This window comes from Heterocephalus glaber, unplaced genomic scaffold (genome assembly GCF_053883595.1).
Source record: "Heterocephalus glaber isolate CG9 unplaced genomic scaffold, H.glaber_assembly_v1.0 deba00001428, whole genome shotgun sequence".
In the NCBI taxonomy this organism is placed as follows: domain Eukaryota; kingdom Metazoa; phylum Chordata; class Mammalia; order Rodentia; family Bathyergidae; genus Heterocephalus; species Heterocephalus glaber.
This window is the reverse complement of record NW_028258293.1, coordinates 27,038,304-27,061,481: the sequence shown is the minus strand read 5'-3', so window position 1 is coordinate 27,061,481 and position 23,178 is coordinate 27,038,304. Positions and strand designations below refer to the sequence as shown.

Sequence of the window (23,178 nt, the reverse complement as noted above, 5' to 3'; positions counted from 1 at the left end):
AGCTGCCTTCCTAACACAGGACTTTCCCAGCATGTGTCCCAGGAGTGGTCAGATATAATCTGATGCTCATCATAGCCCAGATCCATGTCATCATTCCTTCGATTATATACACAAAGGAAAAAGAGCTCATATATAATAGGTGTGATTGAAATACATGTTAAGGGCCTGGGGTGTAGCTTAGTGGTAGAGTGCTTGCCTAGCTTCCAGGAGGCCCCTGGATTTAATTCCCAGCACCAAAAAAGAAAAAAGAAAAAAAAATGTATATATATGTATATATAGTGACTTTAATTTTTTTTTTTTTTTTTTTTTTTTTTTTGGCACTGTGGATCGAACTTGAGACCTTGTGCTTTCAAGGGAGGCAGCGGAACCACTGAGCTAAATCCTCGGCCCAGTGACTTTAAATTTTTTAAAAATTTAATACAATTAAAGACACATCACCATTAATTCCTCTCGTAATACTCCCCCCTCACTTCAAACACTAGCCCATCATTCTGCTGTTCTCTGAAGTCCTCTTTCATGAGCATCTTTGTGAGGTGTGTTCAAAACAGTGAATGCTGCTGTCAAGTGCCATCCAATGGAAAGGCAGACTTGTGAAAACATTACAGTTTATCCTCATCTACCAGGTCTGGAACCATGTGACTTCTGGTTCTTCCCCATAGTCAAAATGACAGGGAAGGGAAGTAAACGTTTTCAGATTTCAAGATTCAGGACCTTGAGGCAGCCACTACCGTGCAGCTGAAGACATTCACAAAAGGACTTCCAAAACTGCTTCACAAAGTGATAAGAGCCAGTCACATGCCTGTAATCTCAGCACTTGGAAGGCTGAGGCAGGAAGATCACCTCGAATTCGAGGCTAGCCTTGGCTACATAGTGAGTTCAAGACCAGCCTGAACTACATAGCAAGATCCTGTCTAAAAAAAAAAGTGGCAAGAATAGTGGAAAAGTGTATTCAAAGTGTGTGCGGAGGGGTATATTTTGGGGAAGATTAATGACAATGTGTCTTTTACTATAATAATTTTTTTAAAATTTAAATATTCACTGTATTTTTATTACAATTCATGGCATGGAGCTTTTTTTTATATACAGCTACTATGGAGTTTTACATACTTCTTTATAACTTGTTATGGAGGCATTGTTATTTCTATTATTCTGGTAAGGAAATAGAGGCTCAGTGGTCCGATAACTTGTCCAAGATCACATCAATGAAGATTGAGCTTTGATTTGACTCTAAGTCACTCTGCGCTTGTTATGAAATGCCATGCTATCTTCCCAATTTGAGTGTCTTAGTTCATATTTCTCACCTTCCCCACAAACCAACTACAGGGTCAGGTTCACAGTGATAATTAAAGTTGGTTGAGCAGTTGTTATATGTTAGACACTGTTCTGAGCACTTTACATGCATTAACCCAACCGTATGAGCTAGATGCTCTTGTGATAACAACTGTGAGGTTGCAAATGGTGATTTTCTTATTTCATGATTCCTTTTACACTTCTCAGTTGTCATCTTTGTGGTAAGGAAGAGCTTTCCCTTCTACTCCACTTAATTTTTTTTTTTTTTTGGTACAGGGGATCAAACTCGGGTCTTTGCGCTTGTGCAGCAGGCGGCGAAACCACTGAGCTAAATCCCCAGCCCTCCACTTAATTATTTTCAGTGTGGATTTATGGAATCTTATTTTATTTGATGGGGTATAATTATAATTTTGTAAACATATAAATGTAATGGGCTATAATCCATTACTATCAATATTCATTTTAATGCTCAAATTGTCCCAGATTTTCTAACCAGTGTTTTTAACCTCTGTGCTATACCACCTCTCGGAGATACTGTTTTACACTGCCTTTTATTTGCCTGTCACAGCAGCCTTTTCTGTACCTTCTGCCCTTTAAACTGGGAAACAGGGTAGACTAATGCCATAGTACAAATCGTGCATCAACTAGGAGTAAAGAATCTCCAAATGAGAACTTGGCACTCTACTTTGAAAGAAATATGCATTTTAGACATGGATTTTTGCTGCTTAGAAACCCTTCTCTTTTCTGTTTGAGATCTTTATTTATATTCTGGACAAATTACCTGTGAAAGATAATTTTTAAAACCCTTTTAAGTAAGGTAAATAAAAACAGAAGACTCACCTATGTTATTCTAGATGTAGAATAACCTCTGCCATGAGGGAGATAGATTCTGATTTTTTTTTACTAATGTATAAAGAATTATATATTTGTTTGCTTGGAAATTATTGAAATTCATTCATCCATTCAGGAAATAATTGAGCTAGATCCTGTGTCTCTTGAAGATAATGAAATCCAGACTAGTGATATGTGGAAAACCATCAACACTGCTGGTTCAAATACAAAAAACTAAAACAGAGAAAACTGAAACTATACTTTGGCTTTTTAATAGTTGTAACAATCAGAGTAATTCATTTGAATGCTTAGAAATGAAGGTCAGTGAGCAAAAGAAAAACATACTAAGAAATATGGGCAAAGGACATTAAGTGATTCGTGAAAAAAACAAAAACATAACTGACTGCTACACATACATAGAATCATAGAAATGCAAGTTTAAATGAGTATTACGCTGTTTTCTTATTTCCAAATTAACACATTCTGTAATAGCAAGGTGGGGGGAACACAAACACATTTTGTAAAAGGAAGGCACAGTAATTACTCTCCTGTTTCTTACTTTGGTCATGAAAATAAAATTTAGTACAGTCTTCCTGAAAGTTAATTTAGTAGTTATCAGAATCCTTAAAAATGCTTATACTTTTTCAATTAGAACTTTATCTCCTAGAAATTTATCCAAAGGAAATAGAGACTTACATCACTGAAATATTAAAAACAATTTGTTTTGCAGGAGACTGGTTAAAGTGTAGAACGATCTAATGGTTGAAAATTGTGTAGCCAATTTTAGTTGTCAGCAAATAATACATGAAAAGGGAATATATTGTGTTTAGAGTGAGTATACATATGATCTCATTTTTGTAAATAAAAAGTATATATTCATTAAAAACTCAAAGGATGTTATATATTCTAAGTTTTTGTTTTGTTTTTTGGTTACCTGTATTTTTGGATTTTTTTAATAAAGAACATGATTTTTTTTTTTTTTTTTTTTGAGAGAAGGAAAAGGAAAGTATTGGCTGGGATATTATGGATAAAAGAAAAGGAAGCAAGAACATATATAGAATATTTCCTGGACCAAGAACTGTTCTTTTTAAAAACACTGTGATCTTTTTTTGCCTTCAGAAGTTATTGGGTCTTTCCACTTTGTGACCCCAGTTCAGCTACTCAGCCTTCAAATCTTAAATACTACTTTCTTTAGCAGACCTTCCTGTCTTCCCTTCATTCCTTCCTTTACTCTATTTATAAATTTATTTGTTTTATCGCTGTTTGTTTATTTATTTAGAGACGGATCTCAGTTGCCCAGCCTGGCCTCAAACTTTTTTGCTTAAGTGATCCTTCTGCCTCACCCTCTGGAATAGCTGGAACTATAGACACCCAGCCACTTTTTTTTGTTTTGGCTTGGTTTTCTTGTTTGTTTGGTTTGGTTTGGTTTTTTGTTGTTTTTTTGGGGGGGGGGGGACAGGGTCTCATTATGTAGTTCAGGCTGGCCTTTAACTCACTATGTAGCCCTGGCTGGCCTCAAACTCCTGGTGATCCTCCTGCCTCAGCCTCCTGAGTGCTGGGATTGCAGGGGTGTGTCATCACGCCCAGCTCAAGAATACTTCATTATTGGGGCCTGGAATTTCGCTCAGTGGTTCCGCTGCCTGCCTTGCAAGTGCAAGGACCCAAGTTCAATCCCCACTACCAAAAAAAAAAAAGAATACATCATTATTAACTGTACTCACCATTTTGTACATGCACATCATAAGATCCCTTGAATTCGTTCCAATTATGGAACTGAAATTTTGTGTCTTTTTGTTTTTTGTTTTGTTTTTTGGGGGGGTACCAGGGATCGAACTCGGGTCCTTGTGCTTGCGCACCAGGCGGTGAAACCACTGAGCTAAATCCCTGGCCCTTAATTTTGTGTCTTTTGACCAACATCTCTCTTAACTCCCCATACCACCCTGCATCCGATACCATCTCTGCTTCTATGAGTTTAATTTTTTAGATTCTGCATATAAGTGAAATTATGTGGTATTATTTTTTCTTTTGCCTGGCTTAACATAAAGTCCTCCAAATACATCCATGTTCTCACAGATGATAGGATTTCCTTTTTTAAGTCTAATTCCATTGTGTATATATGAGCACATTTTTTTTATTCACCTGATGCTGGACACTTAGGTTGAGACAAAATATCCAGCACTGAAAATTAAAGGAGAGATTTATTTGGTTCATGATTTCAGAGGGTTCAGCCCATGGTTGGCTGTCTCCAAAGCAGAAAGAGCATGGTGGAAGGGCCTAGTAGAGGAAAGCTGCTCATGGCAGCCAGAAAGCAGAGCAGGAAACAGCAACAGAAAGGAAGGGGTCAGGGACCAGATATACAAAGTCCATCCCCCCAAAATTTATGCACACTTCAGGAAAAGAAAAGTAGTATGATTTTTTTTCAACAGAGGGTATTATCCTCATATGGGGGACCTTAGAAGATGCTGTATATCACAGAAAACCCACTACACTCCCAGGCCTTAGAGAAGAAATTGAAAATGCACGTGCAGCAATCCCAATGACCAACTTACTCAAGCAGCAGTTCACTGTACTAGTAAATGTCTGGCAGCTAATGGCCACTACTTTGAGTACCTCTTGTAATTGTTGAGGCCAAAGGTAACTTGTATTAATCACATGATATCTCAATAAATTAATATTAAAATATTTATACAAGGATTTTTTTTCCTGGAGTATTTACATTTTGTGTGTGTGTGTGTGTGTGTGTGTGTGTGTGTGTGTGTGTGTGTGTATTTCTTTGGCAGACTTTGTAGTACCCAAGATCATGCCTCCATGACCCACCCAGACACCTAGAAATGTTTTACTAATCCCCTGGGCAGCTCTCAAGCTAATCAAATTAACATTCCAGTTTAACTGTTACATGATTCTAATTTTTTTTTGGTACTGAGAATCAAACTCAGGACCTTGTGCATGCCAGGCAGGCACAGCACCACTGAACTAAATCCCCAGCCCACCATTCTAATCTTGGCTATTATGAAAATACTACAGTGAACTTAAAGAGTGTAGATATCTCTTCAACATATTGATTTCATTTCCTTTGGCTATATACCTAGCAGTGGGATTGCTGGCTAATATGGTAGCTTCTATGTTTAATTTTTGGAGGAACTTCCATACTGTTTTCCATAGTGACAATGCTAATTTACATCCCCATCAACTGTGCAAGGGTTCCCATTTCTCCACATCCTTGTCAACACTTGTTATCCTTCATCTCTTTTACAGTGGCCATTCTAACAGGTATGAGGTGACATCTCAGTTTGATTTTACAGTAATTTGCATTTCTTTGATGATCAGTAATGTTGGGCATTTTTTCATATAACTGTTGGCCATTTATATATCTTTTTTGTTTTGTTTTTTTGAGACAGGGTCTCATTATAATAGTTCAGGCTGGCCTTGAACTCACTATATAGTCCAGGCTGACCTCAAATTCTCAGCGATCCTCCTGCCTCAGCCTCTTGAGTGCTGGGATTACAGGTATGTGCCACCATACCCAGCCATTTATATATCTTTTGAGAAAGGTATCTTTTACCCCATTCTATCTTTTCTTCCTGTGTGAGTTGTTTTGAGCTCCATATATATATTTTAGATTTTAAACTCATATCAGATGTATGGATTGAAAGTATTTTCTCCCAGTCTGTAAGTTGACCATTCACTCTATTAGCTATTTCCTTTGAGTATAGATTTGTCTATTTTTGCTTTTGTTACTTGTGCTTTTGTGGTCATATCCAAAAATTTATTGCCCAGATCAATGTCATAGAGCTTTTCCTCTGTGTTTTGTTGTGGTAGTTTCAGCTTATGTAACTTAGAAGATTTTATTTAACCCATTTTGAGTTGATTTTTCATATATATATATAAAATGTGGGACAAAGCTCTAATTTCATTCTGTATATGGATGCTGTGTTTTTCCCAACACCATTTACTGGAGAGACTATCCTTTCCCTATTGTGTGTTGTTGGGTAGTACCACCCTGAGCACCGAGGAGCAGAGCCCCACCCCCCAGTGTGGAGGAGGTGAGCTGCTCAGTCGCCAGCAGCAGCACCCCACCCCTCATCCCCACAGCAGTGCCGAGCCAGTACCTAGATCCACACCACAGAGGTGCAGGGGTCATAAAGGACATTGTTCTGAGCTCCAGAAGATAGAACAGAAGTGAACAACAGAAGTGGGCCTCTCTGAGGCTCCTTGATGAAAATTGAAGCTCACTGGAAAAGTGAAGAAAATCTCTGCAATAAAGGCACACCAGACCACCTTAGTTGTTCTTCCTGGTATACTGAAAATGAGATTGCCTAAGAGTCATTAGAGACTCAAAACCTAAAGACCAGCTATATCTGGAAGACACCTCTGAGAAGTACTCATTCCATAAGGATTCTAAATACAAGCAACAAAGGTACTTATAATAAGCAATATTGAAGTATCAACCCGGGAATTAAACCAAGGACAGTACCAACAGCAAAAATAGAAATGAGAAGACATTTAAGCAAGGCACAAACCCAGACTTCCAGCTCACCAAAGGCAAATTCTAGGGGAAATGAGGTGGAAAAGTCTGATAATCAACCACCTGGACACCCTGAACTGATAGCGCAGGAAGTAACAAAACAGATGAATGAGGCTCTAGAAAAATTCAAAACAAATCATTTCTCAGATAGCTACAGAGATGGTGAGCAGAATGAAAGACATGATTAGAGACTCTAGAACAGAAACTGATAAAAAAAAAAAAAGTAGACGAGGGCTGAGGATTTAGCTCAGTGGTTCTGCCACCTGCCTCGCAAGCACAAGGTCCTGAGTTCAATCCCTGGTACCAAAAAAAAAATTAATAAATGATCTCAAGACCATGATGGAAGCCATGCATACCTGTTGTGTGTTGTTGGTATCCATGTCAAAAATAAGTTGACCATAAATATGTGGATTTATTGCTAGACTCTGTTCTGCTCCATTGGTCTGTATATCTGTTTATGCCAATACCATGCTCTTTTTATTACTATAGCTTTGTAGTATACTTTGAGATCAGATAGTATGTTGCCTCCAGCTTTGCTCAGTTTGCTCAAGATTGCCTTTATGCAAATTTTAAGATGTTTTTTCAATTTCTGTTAAAAATATCATTGGAATTTTGATAGAGATTACATTGAATCTATAGCTCACTGTGAGTAGTATGAACATTTAAATATATTAATTCTTCCAATTCATGAATACTGTATATCTTTCCATTTATTTGTGTCTTCCATTTCTTTCATCAGTGTTTTACAATTTTCAGTATGTGTTTTACTTCCTTAAATTTATTCCTGTTGTTCTTCTTTTGTACCTATTGTAAATGGTATTTTTCTTGATTTATTTTTCAGATGGGTATTAGTGTATAGTAATGCTGCTGATTTTTATATGTCAATTTTTGTGTCTTGCAACTTTAGTGAATTTATTAGTTCTAACAGTTTTTTTTTTTTTTAGGAGTCTTTGGGGTTTTCTACATGTAACATAATCTGTAAACAGATCATTTTAATTCTTCTTTTCCAATTTGAATGTCTTCTTTCTTTGTCTTGCCTAATTGCTCTGGCTAGAACTTTGTTGAATAGAAGTATTGAGAATGGGCTTGTCTTGTTTTTTTGGTTGTTGTTTTTGTTTTTGTTTTGCTTCAACATTTGACTATATCATCCTTTCTCCTGGCCCATAATGCTTTGTCTGAAAAATCCACTGTTAGCCTATTGGAACACCCTTATATGTTATTTGCTTCTTTTCTTTTACTGCTTTCAAGATCCTCTCTTTTTCTCCCTTCAGGCTGCCCTCCCTTCCTTTGTTCCTTCCTGGGTTTTTTCCCTCAGGGCCTTGTGCATGCCAGGCAAGCACTGTACCACCAAACTACATTCTCAGTCCTATTATTTCTTTAAATGGTCTTTTTACCTTGTACTGTCTCTTTTGTTCTTGAACTTTTATAACTGACTATTCACTGTTTTGATGTTGTCCCATAAATCCTACAAACTTCATTCTTTTTTCTCTTCTGTATATTTTCAAATAACCTGTCTTCAAATTCATTGATTCTTACATTTGATCAATTCTGTTGGTATTCTCTATTGCATTTTTTCACTTCATTTTTTTTCAGCTCTAGAATTTTATTTTTTAAAATAATTTTAGTAAAATTTGTTGTTTTGGTCATTTATGTTTTCCTGATTTTGTTAGTTTCTCTGAACAAAATGGAACTGAGGAAGAAAGAGAAAGAAAAGGGAAGGAAGAAAGGAAGAAAAAGAATCGTTTCCACTTCTCTCAATTTTTCACTGATCTGTCCTAAAAACAGTTAAAACTTTTAAGTTCTTTCTCAGGCAGGTCATGAATCTCCAATTTTTTAGGGCTGGTTACTGGTTTTTTATTTTGGTCCTTTTTATGGTCATGTTTCCTGATTTTTGTTTGCTTATTTGTTTTTGTCCTGTGGCCATTCATTGGTGATTATACATTTGAAGATGGAAGGATTTATATTTCAGTCTTTATAGACTGGTTTTGCCTGGGAAAGCCCTTCACCAGTCAGCTCTTCCAGAAATTCTGGGCATGCCTGATACAGTAGTTGGGCAGCCCTGGCACCTAGGTCATTGGGTTGAGCCCTGGGAGTCAGAAACCTAGGGCCGCTAGGGTAAACCTGCTTATAGGTAAAGTCCAGACATTAAGTGGTAGGGCAAACCTAGAGCCTGGGGCTCAGCCTAAGATACTGGCCTGGAGTCTGGGGCCATGGAGGACTGCCTGACACTGAACTTTACTGAGACAGACCTGGTTTCAGAGTCAAGACAAAGTCCAGGGCTCACTTCTCTTTTCCTTCCTCCATGAGGAGGGTATCTCTCTTCATGCTATACTGCTTGGATTTGAGAGGGAGTGACACAAGAATGTAAAACTGCCTTTCTTACCCTGTCTGTGTGTCTTTACTTCTGTGCTCTGCTTGTGTGCTCTAATATCTCACCTGGTTCCTTGTATCTTGTGAAGGTATTTTCACAGGTGGGTTAATGTTTATGGAGGGCAAGCAGTGAAAATCACTGTTCTTCCATCTTGCCAGCTTCCTGTAGGAAGGCCTTTCTTAATTCCTTCCTTTGTTCTGCACATGGTATTTCTCCCATCATTATCTTCATCATATTTTTCATGCTTTATTGTTTCCTTCCTGGTAAAATTGTAAGCTCCTTGTAAGCATAGACCCAGCACCTAAAATAAAGACTAGAATATAGTAGGCATTTGATAAGTAATTGTTTTGTTTTGTTTTGTTTTGTTTTTTAGTACCAGGGATTGAACTCAGGACCTTGCACTTGCGAGGCAGGCACAGAGCCACTGAGCTAAATCCCCAGCCCCTGATAAGTAATTGTTAAATTAATAGTTTGTGTTTTATAGTTGCACCTTGTTATATAACTTGTCCCAACCCTCTAACTGAAGAGTTTCAGAACCTACTTTCCTACCCTTCTTTTACGCTCCCAAGGTTCATGTTCTTTTCTCACGTGAGCAGAGGCAGACCCAATTCCGGGGCCTTTCTTGGTTTTGACATTTCTGTCTTTCTGATTTCTTCCAGTGTGGTACAGATTCTGCTTGCTGCTGGGGCTGACCCAAACCTTGGGGATGATTTCAGCAGTGTCTACAAGACTGCCAAGGAGCAGGGAATCCATTCTTTAGAAGGTAACTGTGGTCTGACCCATTGCTTTGGGAGCTTTCCTCCTGTGGTTTCCATCAGCCTTGCTCAGAGCCAACACTACTAACATCTCTGCAAGTCCTGTATCTCTGAGAACTCATGGATAACCCTAAGGGATTGGAACAGATGTCCTTCACAATACCTCTGGCTCTATAATGTTATCATTTCAAAAATGTTGGGGAATGAAATAGAAGGTTGAGTTGCTGACCTAGTTAGAGGTAGTGCACATTTCAGGTGGTGTTCTCCTGAAAGTCCCCCAGCCCAGAAAGCCTCAGGTGAGTGAACAATTAAGCAGGGAATATCAGTTTGCTCCTTTTGTACTTCCTGCAGCCTTACCCTCTCCTGGAATAAGAAAACAGCCTCACTGGTTTCCTCAGCTTCAGAAGTTCCTAAACTAAATACTGTTTTTTCCAATATGTACAACCTTGTCTCTAGGTCTGGTCCCTTGCCCTACTGTATGAACCAGGACAAATAGTGGACCTTTTTGTGCCTTGATATCTGTGCTTGTAAGATGAGTTTGACATCAGTGCCTCCTCTGCAGTGTTGTATAAGTGATTGTTGAAATTTCAGAAGAGACAGTGTACCAAGACTCAGCCACCTGTTTTTTGGAAGGCACCTAGGCAGTTCAGTGTTGCCTCTACTAAGTAGTTCTTCCAAAGTAGAGTTGATGTGCTCACTTCAGCACATAGACAGAGTAGTGTTGAGAAGAAAGTATGTTGCTTTGGCTGCAGATAGAAATGAGAATTTTGCATTTGAGCTTTTAATTGTGCAGACTATCCCGACTTCCTGCCGATTGTCCTGGATCACTCAGAGAGACTGAGATTCCTCTTAGACTTCCAGCAGCAGGACCACTGAATAATGGCTGCTTTCAGGTTGGCAATGATGTCAGGTGGATGGACAGCCTTGCTGACTACCTGAGGATCAGAACATGGATTCTTCATGGGCCGGGGATTTAGCTCAGTGGTTTTGCCGCCTGCTGTGCAAGCACAAGGACCCGAGTTCGATCCCCGGTACCCCCCACAAAAAAACAAACAAACCCAAAATAGAACATGGATTCTTGGCAGATTCAGCCAAGGAAAGCAGGGCACCCTCAGTGCTGTTAGTGAGGCTGCCAGGCTGACATGGGCATGTGTGGCCCAGAGTAGAGGGTAATTGGTGACCCAGAGAAAGAACTTTTCAAATCACTGGCTGGAGGGTGTCCGTGAGCATCAGGGTGCTGCTGCCAAATGAAGTGTGAAGTCACTCTCCCCTGCCTTTCCACCTCTCTAAACCTGGTCCTTGTCAAGGCCTCATTGCAAAGGCTAGATCCTCCACAAAGACTTCCTGTCCTTGGTAATAACTGCAGCCTGCCCTCAGTTGCTCTTTTGAATGTTCCCTAAATCTCGGCCTTTACCATGGTTATTTGTACTCATGTCTGCCCATATGTCTTTCTTCTCCTCCTCAGCTGACAGTTCCATGTGCAGGCCATGACCTGTGCCTCCTTGGATTCCCCAAGTGAATTATGTTCACTTTATGTTTCAAACAGGAGAATTTCAAGAGTACCAAATTTGCCCTATATTTGCTGCCTAGTGTGTGAGGACTTGTTTTATGACCTCATTCAAGGAGCTCATTCAGATAAACCATCTTTCTTCAGTTCTGTCAGGTGTTCTCACCAAAAGCAAGAAGGAACATTTTTGAGAGGAGGCAGAATTAGGAGGGAGAGGATTCTTTGAGTGACTTCTCATCTGCTCTCAGGATCCTAGCAGGGCTCAAGAAATATTTTTTATTTCATAGAATCTGAGAGGTCTGAGATCATTAGTCTGATTTCTGCTGTCACATTGGTCTCCACAGCCTACATTTAAATTTTGTAGCTTTGTGTTCTAAAGCTTCTCTCCAGGTTGATACTCATATTCAGCGTTCTAGATCAGTGGTCAGCAATCTTTCAGGAAAGCACCAGATACTAAACATTTTGTGAACCAGTTGGTCTCACTTGTGACTATTCAGTTCTTTCATTTAAGGCAAAAGCAACCATAGACAATAAAGAAACAAGTGAGGATGGATATGTTTCAATAAAACTTTACAAAAATAGGCAGCAGCCTGGTTTGGTCTATAGGCTGTAGTTTGCCAACCCTGTTCTAGATCTTTTCTTTTTTTTCTTTCTTTTTCCTTATCTTTCTATTTATTTTTCCCTTTTAATCAACCTCCTCTGAATTCTTTTTAACTCCTATGCCAGCCAGCCTATGCTTTAGATAGGTAGGTAGACAACAAAAATAATGGAAAAAGACTGTCATGTCCTTCATGAAATAAAAATAAAAATATTAACTATTTCATATGATCTGCAGATTTAGTGAGTAGGCTTTCTGTAGATTCACTTATTTATTCAAAACTATTTATTGATCACATTCCTGTATACCAGGCACTGGTGAGTTAGACAAGATCAATGCCAACATAGATTAAAGTGTTTGTAAGGGCTCAGTTGTGTCCTAGAGCATGTGATCAGGACAATTTTGATGTATGATTCAGCATTCACAGCTGTCATCATCTGAACTTCCTTTCCATCCTCCATTGCTGCATTTTGTCCATAAAATTGTAAGAAATTTTCTCAGATTTTTTGCTGAAGTAAAAATGGATTTAGCATTTCTCTCATTTTCTTGCCCAAATAACCTTTTCTAAAAAGGAAATTAGGTTATTCTGTCATGTTAATGTCTTATTCTCGAGGAACCTATCCTGATGCCCAATAATCATTTACAAGTTTAAAAACCATTGTAAGAAATACATTCTAGAATGTTGTTGGGAATCATTGATTATCTCACTGTGGCTTGCAAGATCTACCCTCTTTCTATCTGTATTCTTTTCTTTGTCACACTGTTTCTAGCAACATATTTTTCAAGGTCTTGGCATTGGATATATCCTGGTCTCTGCTTTCTCATTCTGGGACCTGGATAATGACACTCCTTAAGAATCATCCCAGTGTCCATTGCTCCCGTTACCAGCTTGATCCTTTACCTCCTCCTTAACCATGTTTTATCCTTCCTTTTTCATTTAAGGATAACCCATTCTTCCTTCCCTTCCACCAGTATTCACTGACTGCCTGCTGTAAATAAAGCACTGTGCCTAGCTCTGGGTCATCCTCATTGATAAGGTAGACAGAAACATAAGAATCCATCATTCTCTGTTCTTTAGATTGCATTGACTTTTTTGTGGGAAGTTACTTGACTTATTTGGATGTATGAGGAAGTGTAAAATGGAACAAGAGGTGTGTCCCCCTTACCCAGAGTGTGTTGAGGCATCACAGGAAAGCCACATACTTAGGATTGCTGCCCAGACCTTCACTATTGGAATATAGTCAGTGCCAAAGTTCATCAAGTTCACTTATTTTCTAATAGATATTTTTATGTGCCTCAGGCTACTGTTTTCACCGAGGGAAGGTGGTAAGTTGTAGTGTGTGACTTTGGCAAGAGCTCTCTACCTCTAGTAGTATATCCTTCGTCTACCTTATCAGTATTGTTGTGAAGATCAAGAGATAAAATAGCCATAAATCAGCATACATTTACTATTAGCACTCTTCTAATGCTAGAAATATAGAAATGAACATACATGGTCTAGCTTTCAACAGTTCTGCTAGCAAGTGAAAAGATGACCTCTGAGTAGGGAATCACAGTATGGTGTGGTAAATGCAAACATAGCTATATAAAGAATAAAGGCAGCACTGATAAAGGTAGTGGTGAGCTCTGCCTGGGAGCAGGGATTGTCTGGGATGTGTTACAGGGTAAGTGACTTTTAATTGAATCTTAAGGTTGAGTTGGAGATTGCCAGGCTAGCTAAGAAGGATGGATCTTCTGGGCATAGGGAACAACAGGCACAGCGACATAAGGTGGAGACTGGTGATAGCAGGTAACATCATCTGACACAATTTTAAGAACAATAAGAAGTTAGAGAGGGGAGGTTACTCATGGAAAGGACCTTATAAGGCAGCTCTAGGGAGCTCACACTGTATTCCAAAAGCTATTAAAGGATTTTAAATGGGAAATACTGAATTCACATTTGCATTTTGGTGAACCATTTTGACAGAATAGAGGAGAATTTGGAGGGGAGAGATTAGAAATGGTTCTTGGCCTCTTGGGGATGATGGACTCCTTCAAGAATCTGATGAGAAGCTGTGCTCTTCTCCCTCAAAATGCACTTCAGATTTCTGGTGGCTCCTACAGAGCATCTTTAGAAATGGAGAAAATACATGTTAGGAAGATAAAAAGAGGTTGAGTACTCCGTAGATTGTGTAATGGTGAGGAAAAGGATGTGACTGTGATGAAAATTTAGTTTCTGACTTGGGGAAAGAGTTGGGTGTATGGATCCAGAGTTCAGAGGAGTCTGGACAGGGATTTAGGAGTCACCAGCATTTGCATGGGAGTTGGCTGTAACTGAAATTCCCCAGGGAAAGGTTTAAAGTGAGGGTGTAGGAGAACTACCAGCATTTAGAGTGTGAGGAAGAAGGAGGATCCAGGCTAGGAATCTAAAAGGTATCAGACACATTTTGTATCTTTTCTTCCTGCTGAGGACCAACCGAACCTGTGTTCGTCAGACTCAGTCATCAGTTGCCCGTGCCTAATGCAACCCTTCTCCTGTCTCACATATAAGTACCATTCCTTAGCATGAGCCTGCTCAGCCAGGTGCACCGTAGACTTCCCCACTCTTGTCAAGGTTGGTGTTTCTGAGTAAAGGGCAGGCTTGCTGGTATGGTGGTGCAGGTGCCCCAGGAATACTTGGTATGGAAATCTCCTTGACCTGACTGTTCTTCCCATTCTCTGCAGCCCTCTGAATGGCATCTTCAGAGGCAGGTTGAGTTTCACTGACTGGCTGTGTGATCTTGAGCAAGTGACTTAAATCCTTGACTTTCAGTCTTCATCTGTTACATAGGAATAACAATTCCTATTTTATAGGCTTGTTCGAAAGATTAGAGATAATCACATATATGTAAAACACAGTGACATTGAACAAAGACTTTCTTATGGAGGGGCTTTGGCTCAGTTAAGGTAGGAAACCCACTTAGGAGGTAGTGAGCAACTTACAGTTCACAGGCTGGTGAGTTTGCCCATTAAGGATTCTTGTCCTGGGTCACTGAATAATATTATATAGCTTTCAAGGTTCCTCCCAGCTGTGTGATTTCTAATCTTCTAAAAGCTGTTGGCTCCAGAGCCGGGCATGATGGCATACACCTGTAACCCCAACACTGGGGAAGCTGAGGCAAGAGGATTGCCACAAGTTTGAGGCCAGCCTGGGATACACAGTGAGTTCAAGACCAGCCTGAATTATAGAACAAGACCTTATCTTTAAAAAAATATAAAACCTGTTAGCTCTACATTAGAGCAAGTAATGTACTTAGAAAAAGTGGGATTTAAGCTGCTCTTTGGGGTTGAAAAGGAGGGTCAAAAAGAAAAATATGCAAAGCAGTGGACATAGCTTGGGCAGAGGCGTCCAGATGGGACAAGTATAAAGGGAGCATGGGGATCGTAGCTGTCCCTCTGCCAGTTCATTCCCGGATCTTGACTATGTTCCCTTCAATGCCTTGAGCTCTACCCATGTCACTCCAGGAGAGTTCCACTTGTGGCTGGCTGATGGGTGGTGGGCCCCAATCCTCAGGTGGAGGGTGCAATAAATTAGTGGTAACAGTAAACAAGTCGCCCACCCTGAGATGCCGCTGGCTGCTTGTAAGTAACTGTTATAAACATCAAATGTCTAGGGCTGTCAGAAATGCAAGCGAGCACTCTGAGTGCCTCTCATATGTACAATTAAAACAATAAAACACGGCAGAAACGTGGCCAGAGCAGGCTATAAATCAACTCCTCTTCTCAGCTTCGAATGGCAGCTGAATAAAAATGAGTCGTGCAGAAGCTGGGTTGGCATATGGCCCTTCCGAGGGTAGAGGGCCTGCTTTGCCAGGCTGGACCTGCCAGGGCCAAGCTCATCTGTCTGAGAGCCCCTTTCCCCCAGCTCCAGGGGCTGCGGGTCCTGGCCTGTTCCAGCTGACCTCCCCATCTCTTGTCTTCAGATGGGGGACAGAACGGTGCAAGCTGACGGTGGACAAGTGCCCTGGAGTTCAGGAGGTGGCTAGGAGTCCCCACCAGCAGTAATGGAACTGCTGTCTACACTGTAATATTTCTCACCCTCCCCAGGAATGGTCTCATCTGATTAGCTCATCTACTCAGTATAAGTTAAGCACCATGTGCCCAGCCCCACCTAGGCCCACAAAGAGAACGTATGTTGCTAAAGAACACAAACTGACATGGTAATACTGAGGCTCCCAAGGAAATGGGACTGTCCTAGAGATCTTGTTAAAACAGATTCCTGGGCCTTACCCCCAGAGATTCAGTGGGTCTGAAGTGGACCTGAGATTTTGCATTTCTACCAGGCTCCCACTCTTTGCGTAGCACAGCCTGGACTACAGGTGTTAATTTCAGTCCTGTGCTTTAAAAAACTCATCTGACCCTTCACTTTCCCAGAAGAGATCTTATTTTGCCGCTTTAAAGTTCACTCCTTGAGAAGCTATGTGCTTAAGCCACAATAATGCAGGTGTGCACGACACTTAATAGCTCTAACACCTGGAGCAGTTTCATATACTTCTCAGAGATTCTGTCTCCTATTTATAATATAAAAGATAATGAGAGAGCTAGAGGTATTATATTTATCACTTACCTAAAACCTAGAACATAAGCCAGGCATAATGGTGCACACCTGTGATTCCAGCACTTGGGAGGCTGAGGCAGGAGAATTGCTGCGTGTTCAAGGCCAGCCTGGGCTACATAGTTCAAGATCATCCTGAACTACGTATCGAGACCTTGTCTCAGTTTTAAAAAAAACAAAACAGGGCCGGGGATTTAGCTCAGTGGTGCCACCACTTCCCTCGAGAGGGCAAGGTCCCAAGTTTGATCCCCAGTACCAAAAAAAACAAAGCAAAACAAACAAACAAACAAAAACTAGAACATAGAAGGAATTCCATTAAGGTAAACCTCTGTCATTGTCATTGTCATACTCTCATGGAACTTCATTCAGCATCTTTGACCCAGCCTTCCAGATGCTTTTTCATGGTAGCAAACTATGGTCCTTAAAGAGGATAAGAGAACTTAGTTTGGCTCTTACCTGACTCTGTGACCTTGGGCAGTTCTGTCTTTCGGAGCTGGTTTTCTCCTCTGTAGAGAATAGTGTTTTCTATACCATAGGCTTGTTATAAGAATCAATTGAAGTACTTATGAAAGCACTTGAGAAGATACAAGGTATCATGTAAATGTAAGGTGCTAACAAGAATACCAATTAATATTAAAGATTGAAGACATGACTGAGACAGTATTTGACAAGAGTCCAGTCAGAGGTACAGATAACAAGGATTAGCAGAGCTCAGATAAAAGAAACTCTGCCTGAAAAAATCAAGGAAATAAAATAGTACTTGAGCCTCAAAGTCCATGAAGGTTTTAGGTGGCTGCGTAGAAGGCTAGCAGTTGGGTGCAAGTGGGTGTGAGCAGAGAAGGAGTATGCTACGTCCACAACCCTCACAGGTGAATATGGAAAAGTTGTGTTTCAGGTTGCTAAGTGAATGTGTTAGGGTGCAGCCTCCACGCAGATTCAATTTAGAAAGTGATGAACCCTAAAGATGCAGTATCCATACACTGTGGCCAGATCTAGTATGCTTGGATTTTGTCCTTTAGACAAAGAAGAATCTTCAAAGTCCTAGAGGAGAGGGTATTGCAGGAACTAACTCCCTCTAGATTGGAGAAATGGGGGAAATAACAACAAGGTCACAACATGCTAGCTGCAGCAACAGCAAATCACATTCATTGACACTGTGTGTGCACAGCAACCCTGTAATATAGACACTTTTGGAAACTGAGGCAGAGAAGTGATGTCAAATGCCAGCAGAACCATCTCCTGCTCTTGGCTAAAACCTAGTGACCTTATCAGCCTGCCTATGCCCTTACTGAGTCTGCTGAGAACCTCTAGCTTGTCCAAAGGGTTGGGAATCTACCAGGTCAAAAGCAGTTCAGTCAAGTTATTCTCAGTATTGTTCTTGCTCCTCTTCGTCCTATCCAGGCCCCTCAGAGTCTCATCACACCTCCAGGTTCAGTGACTGTACATGTCATTTCTCAGTAGCACCAGTCACTGTGGAGCCACCAGGGTGGACAATGCATTGTCACTCCATCAGGCATTTTGGCCAACATTAAGATTAAATCTCTCAGCCAGTGAGGTTAATTGTTTCCATTCTTTTAGCCCTCCAAATGTGCGTGTGTGCCATGTGCATGTGCGTTTGTGTTTTCTGAGGGAGATAGACTAGTTGGCATGTTTTATTAAAAAGAATAAATTTGATGCATTTATAAAAATAAGGAAAAATGTGATGGGGTGCCAAAGAACTAGTCTTGTGATTTTTAACTGATTTACATATTTTGTGTATAAATATTTTTTCATCAAAAGTTCCAAATCAGGAATGGGTCCCACACACCACACAAAATATATTAGAGACATTTATATGGATAGCAGGAAGGGAGACAGAGGGCTGAAATTTTCCAGGCACCCAGTGATTGATGGGGGCTGAGGCTCCCCCTGACGCTTTATTGAGTTTCCGATGATTATCTCTCGCTGAGACATTTTTTACAGATGACGGTCGAGCTGTCACAATGGACCATGGGGGAAAAAAAACCAACAATAATAACACTTTAATCTTTTTACTGCACTGCTCCCTAGTATCTCAGATTCATCTTCCCTGACGCACGCAGTTCATTATTCTGCCCCTCCCTGGATGGGAAATAAAGGAAAATAAATATATATGTAGACACACTTACCCACATACATACACACACACAGAGTATATAAAAGAGACCACCTCAGAACCAGAGAGGGGTAGAATTTATTGTTCTTTTTCCAAGTGTTGAGGTTTATTAGTAGAGATGCTGGGTTGGCTTAGAATTGGCTATTAATTATAGCATTTTGTATTTGTTTTTTATTGCAAGTTTTTAACATCTTGAAGAAAAGGCAGAGGAGAGACAGGCAGGTGCAGAGATGGGGAGTACTAAGGGACCGAGTTGGACCAACCAGGTAGCACAGCTGCCAAGAGGCAGAGAGAGAAGCTCTTTCCTCTTGCTGCTGGCCTGTCCCAGAGGATCCCTGGAGCTGAAAGAATACTGCTTTGGTTAGGATGAGGGACGGATGTGAGGAAAGGATGACCTCAGGGTAAAGAACAAATCAAAGGGGTCCAGATACCTCTAAGCATGTTACTAACTCTGAGAGTTAGGAGAGATGTGAAGTAGAAGTTGTTCAAGCCATTGGGATAGATCTATGGATAACAGAATAACAGGTCTGAGAGTTTGTCCTACATTTTAATTTTAATGATGAGAAGGTGAGATGTGGGCTCTGAAAAGCCCTACCTGGCTGTGTAGTCAAAGGAGGGTTCCTGGGTCAAAGAGGATGCTGCACTGACTGTCTAGAACTATACACAAGGTCACCAGCCTGTCTTCTCCAAGTTCCTTGACAGCCTTCCTGATCTCGCTTTTCCTTAGAGTGAAAGAAGATGGGCTTAGGGTCCTTTCAAGTGTCTCCAGTGGAGTAACTGCTGACCCAGTCTTCCTTTTCCTTCATCAAACCTCTTCTGAGCTCCTACTGTGTGCCACGTTCCGTGCTGTACTAGGATGGGGTGATGATGGGGTGAGCAGGATCATCTTTTTTCTTTTTCTTTTTTTTTTTTCTCAGTACCAGGGATCGAATTTGGGTCTTTGTGCTTGGGCAACAGGAGCCAAAACCACAGAGCTAAATCCCCGGCCCAGGATCATCTTTATAAGGAGAAAGTTTCTAGTCCATGAGCAGAAAGCTTGGTACCTGAGAGAACCATTTTAAAGCAGGGTTGGTTCTGTAGCCATAGGCCAGCCTGGGTGACCATGAGTGCCTTTGCTGAAAGGAAAGAAGACCTAGATCTAGATGGTACAGTGTTTATCCTTCAAGCACATATGTTCTGCTTGGGGAGACAAGCTTAACACCTATTCACCAAATAAGTATTTGTCAAGCACCTACTTTATTCAAGAATGTATGTACAGGGTCAGGGATGTAACTCAGCAGCACAGCGCCTGCCTGGCAAGCAGAAGGTCATGGGTTCAATCCCCAGTGCCAAAAAAGAAAAAGGACTGTATGTACTTAAGACAGTCTGAGAAACACACAAGACTATGTTGAGAAAATATTGGTAAATTTGAAGTAAACTAGACATTTCTAGAACACAAAGAGGAAAAGAGAATTGTGAAACAAAGCTCTTTGAGTCATAAACTGTGGGTAAAATGTAAATAAATAAATAAAAGGAAGACATGATGTAGCCATATAATCAAATAGCAAAACAAAATACAAGCCTTGGAGTTGAAGAGACCAACTTGGTCATCAACCACTAGCGTGACTTTAAGTTATATAACCTAAGTCTCGGTTTCTTCACTTATTTAATAAGAATAATAATATGGCAGCCTAGTATGGTTCTTGTGAAGAAAATAATTGTAAAGTTCCTGGAACTACTGGCACATAGTACCTGTTCAGTAAATAGAAACTATTAGAGTTGTATTTTTGGTTCTCTGAGTATCAGAGGAAGATTCTTAGTGTTGGGATTTTAGCCTGTAGACGTCACCTGTGACCTCCACATATAGGTTTCCTGCCTTTCTACAGGGTTGGTGCTAGAAGTTATCCGAGCCGGAGTTAGGATGATGTCAAGAAAATGACATGATAATAAATGTATTACCATTTTTTGAGTCTTTAACTACATGCCAAGCAATAGCCTCGATACCTTACATACATTTTTAAGCATAACAACTTTATTGAGATTTGATTCACATGTTATACAATTCACCATTTAAAGTATCTAATTTCCTGGTTTATCGTATGTTCACAAAAGTTGTGCAACCATCACAGTCAATTCTAGAACATTTTCATCATTTCATAAAGAAATCCTGTATACATTATGATTCTCTATTTCCCCTTAACTCCCCTCAGTCCCTGGAAACCAGTATTTTCTGTCACTATAGATTTCTATAAACTGGACATTCCATATAGATGGAATCATACAACATATGGTAATTTGTGACTGACTTTCATTTAGCTTAAAGGGTCATCCATGTTGAAGCATATGTCATACTTCATTCCTTTTTATGGCTAGATAATATTCTGCTGTGTGGATATACCACATTTTGTTCATCCTTTCTTTAACTTAGACACATTTGAGTTGTTTCTACTTTTGGTGTTAGGAATAATGCTGCTATGAATATTTATTTACAGATTTTTATGTAAACACAAAGTTTTCAGTTTGAATACCTGAGAATAGTATTACTAGGAGTAGAATTTCTAGGACATATAAATAACTGTTTTTAACCTTTTGAGAACATGCCAGACTATATCTACACTATTTAACATTCCCACTAGCTATGTATCAGAGTTCCAGTTTCTCTACATCTTCTCCAACACTACTTATTGTCTTCTTGATTATAGCCAGCCAGTAGATATGAAGTGGCATCTCATTTGTGGTTTTGATTTGCGTTTCCCTCATGGCCAGTGATGTTATGTTTTCATGTGCTTTTTGTCCATTTGTATCTTGTTTGAAGAAATGTCTTTTCTGGCCCTTTGTGCATTTTTTAGTTAGTTTTGCTATGGAATCTTGTCAGGTAAGAGATGCTACCTCAGTTTTGCAAATGAAAAAACAGAATATCAGTAATGTTAAATATTCTGGCCAGACTTACAGATTGTTTTACTTATGAGTCCATCTCCAACCCCCATGCCCTCTCTAATACATGATGCTGCCCAGTGAAGATTCATGGTAGGATCACCAGGGTCCTTTATAAGGGCCTTCACAAGCAGGAAGGGAGTAGAAAATTGGTTGTAGAAATTCACAAGGGCCAACTGAAAGAGGCTTCTGAAAGTCAACAGAAGAATATGGATATATGTCGAGTTTCAGGATAGGAGAAGACACATTAATTTTAAAATTGTCATTTCCTAGGTATGAATTTATTTCTGTGACCCCCTACTATATGGCATCATCTCAGATCTTCCCAGCAACTCAGTTACTGTGCATTAATGTTCCTGTTTTACCAATGAGAGGTTTGTGGCCCAAAGAGATGACATGATTTTCCAGAGTAGGAAATTACAACTGGGACCCAGGTCTCTCAGGCTCATAGCGATAGATTCTTTACTTTCAGAGATACTCTACAAAATATTATTTTTTATATTATTTGTAGCATTTGCAATCTTTTTTTTTTTAATGGTTCTAGGGAACAAATCTAGGATATAGCACATGTAGGCAATCACTCTATCACTGAGAGCTACATCCTCAGCCCAGCTTTGAGGGTAGGGTTCACACTCTGTGTCCTCATAGCTCAGGCCATGGAATATACTTAATATGATGGATGAATAAGGACTAAAGTGGAGTATCTTTTTGGTATAAAAGGACTTAATTCCAACTGGGATTTGAGGGGGAAATATAGTATTGAGGGAGTTACTGGGTAAGGGTCTCATCCCAAGATAAGGACTCTCTGCTCCAACTTTCTAAATATGGGGTTTGGGGTAAGCATTCTGGTGCCCAGGCATCCTTGGCCTCCCTGGAAGAGGACCACACAGGATGGGTTCAGCCAACCTCGTGTCTTTCCATTCTTCATAACAGCATCAGAGGCTGGAGGACCCTCTAAGACCATCTAGGCCAGCTATGTTACGCTTGCTGCAGCGGGCTGTTTGTATCATTGAAAGTTTTAAAAGGTTTACTGTCACTGATATAGGCCAATGCTTAGATTTCTCTGAGGAGCTCTGCAGTAGGCTTATTAAAGGTACATTTGCTGGAGATTTAGCTCAGTGGCATTGCACCTGCCTCACAAGCGCAAGGTCCTGAGTTCAATCCCCGGTACCAGGGGAGAGAAAACATACCTTTGTAGGCCCTGCCTCAGGACTCTGAATGGCTGGAGCAGGGACCAGAGAATTGATGTGTTTTGACTAGCTACCCAGATGATTTTGTCCCCACTGAAGTTTGAGAATTAAGGATACAGAAAAACTTTTCTACTTTAAAAACAGGGAGCTTAGGGCCAGGGATTCAGCTCAGTGGTTTCACCACCTGCCTCGCAAGCACAAGGTCCTGAGTTCGATCTCTGGTACCAAAAAAACCAAATAAACAGGGAGCTTAGGACACAAAGGGATGAACCATGTATCAATGAAGAGCAAGCATTGAACTCAGTTCTTTGAGTTGTCTCCTGGTCTACTATTCTTGCTGATCCCATGCTGCTTAGTTTATTTTAAAAAGCTGTTACATATCCATAGCTTTTATTATCCTAAATCCAAACTCCTCTTAGGATCAGGCCCCTACCTATCTGGACAGCTTTATCTCTGTCACTGTTTTACCTGCCTTAACTTGGTGTTGCAGG

The 23,178-nt window shown here is 40.2% G+C and overlaps 1 protein-coding gene across 2 annotated transcripts in view; it reads left to right on the top strand.

Moving 5' to 3' along the window:
• Positions 1-23,178, top strand: part of Clpb (ClpB family mitochondrial disaggregase) — a 141,172-nt gene that overhangs the window by 46,319 nt on the left and 71,675 nt on the right. For both annotated transcript variants that reach the window (XM_004863300.3, XM_004863298.3), the window contains exon 4: positions 9,677-9,780. In XM_004863300.3, coding sequence (XP_004863357.1) covers positions 9,677-9,780 — 104 coding nt within the window. The remainder of the gene's footprint in view (positions 1-9,676; positions 9,781-23,178) is intronic.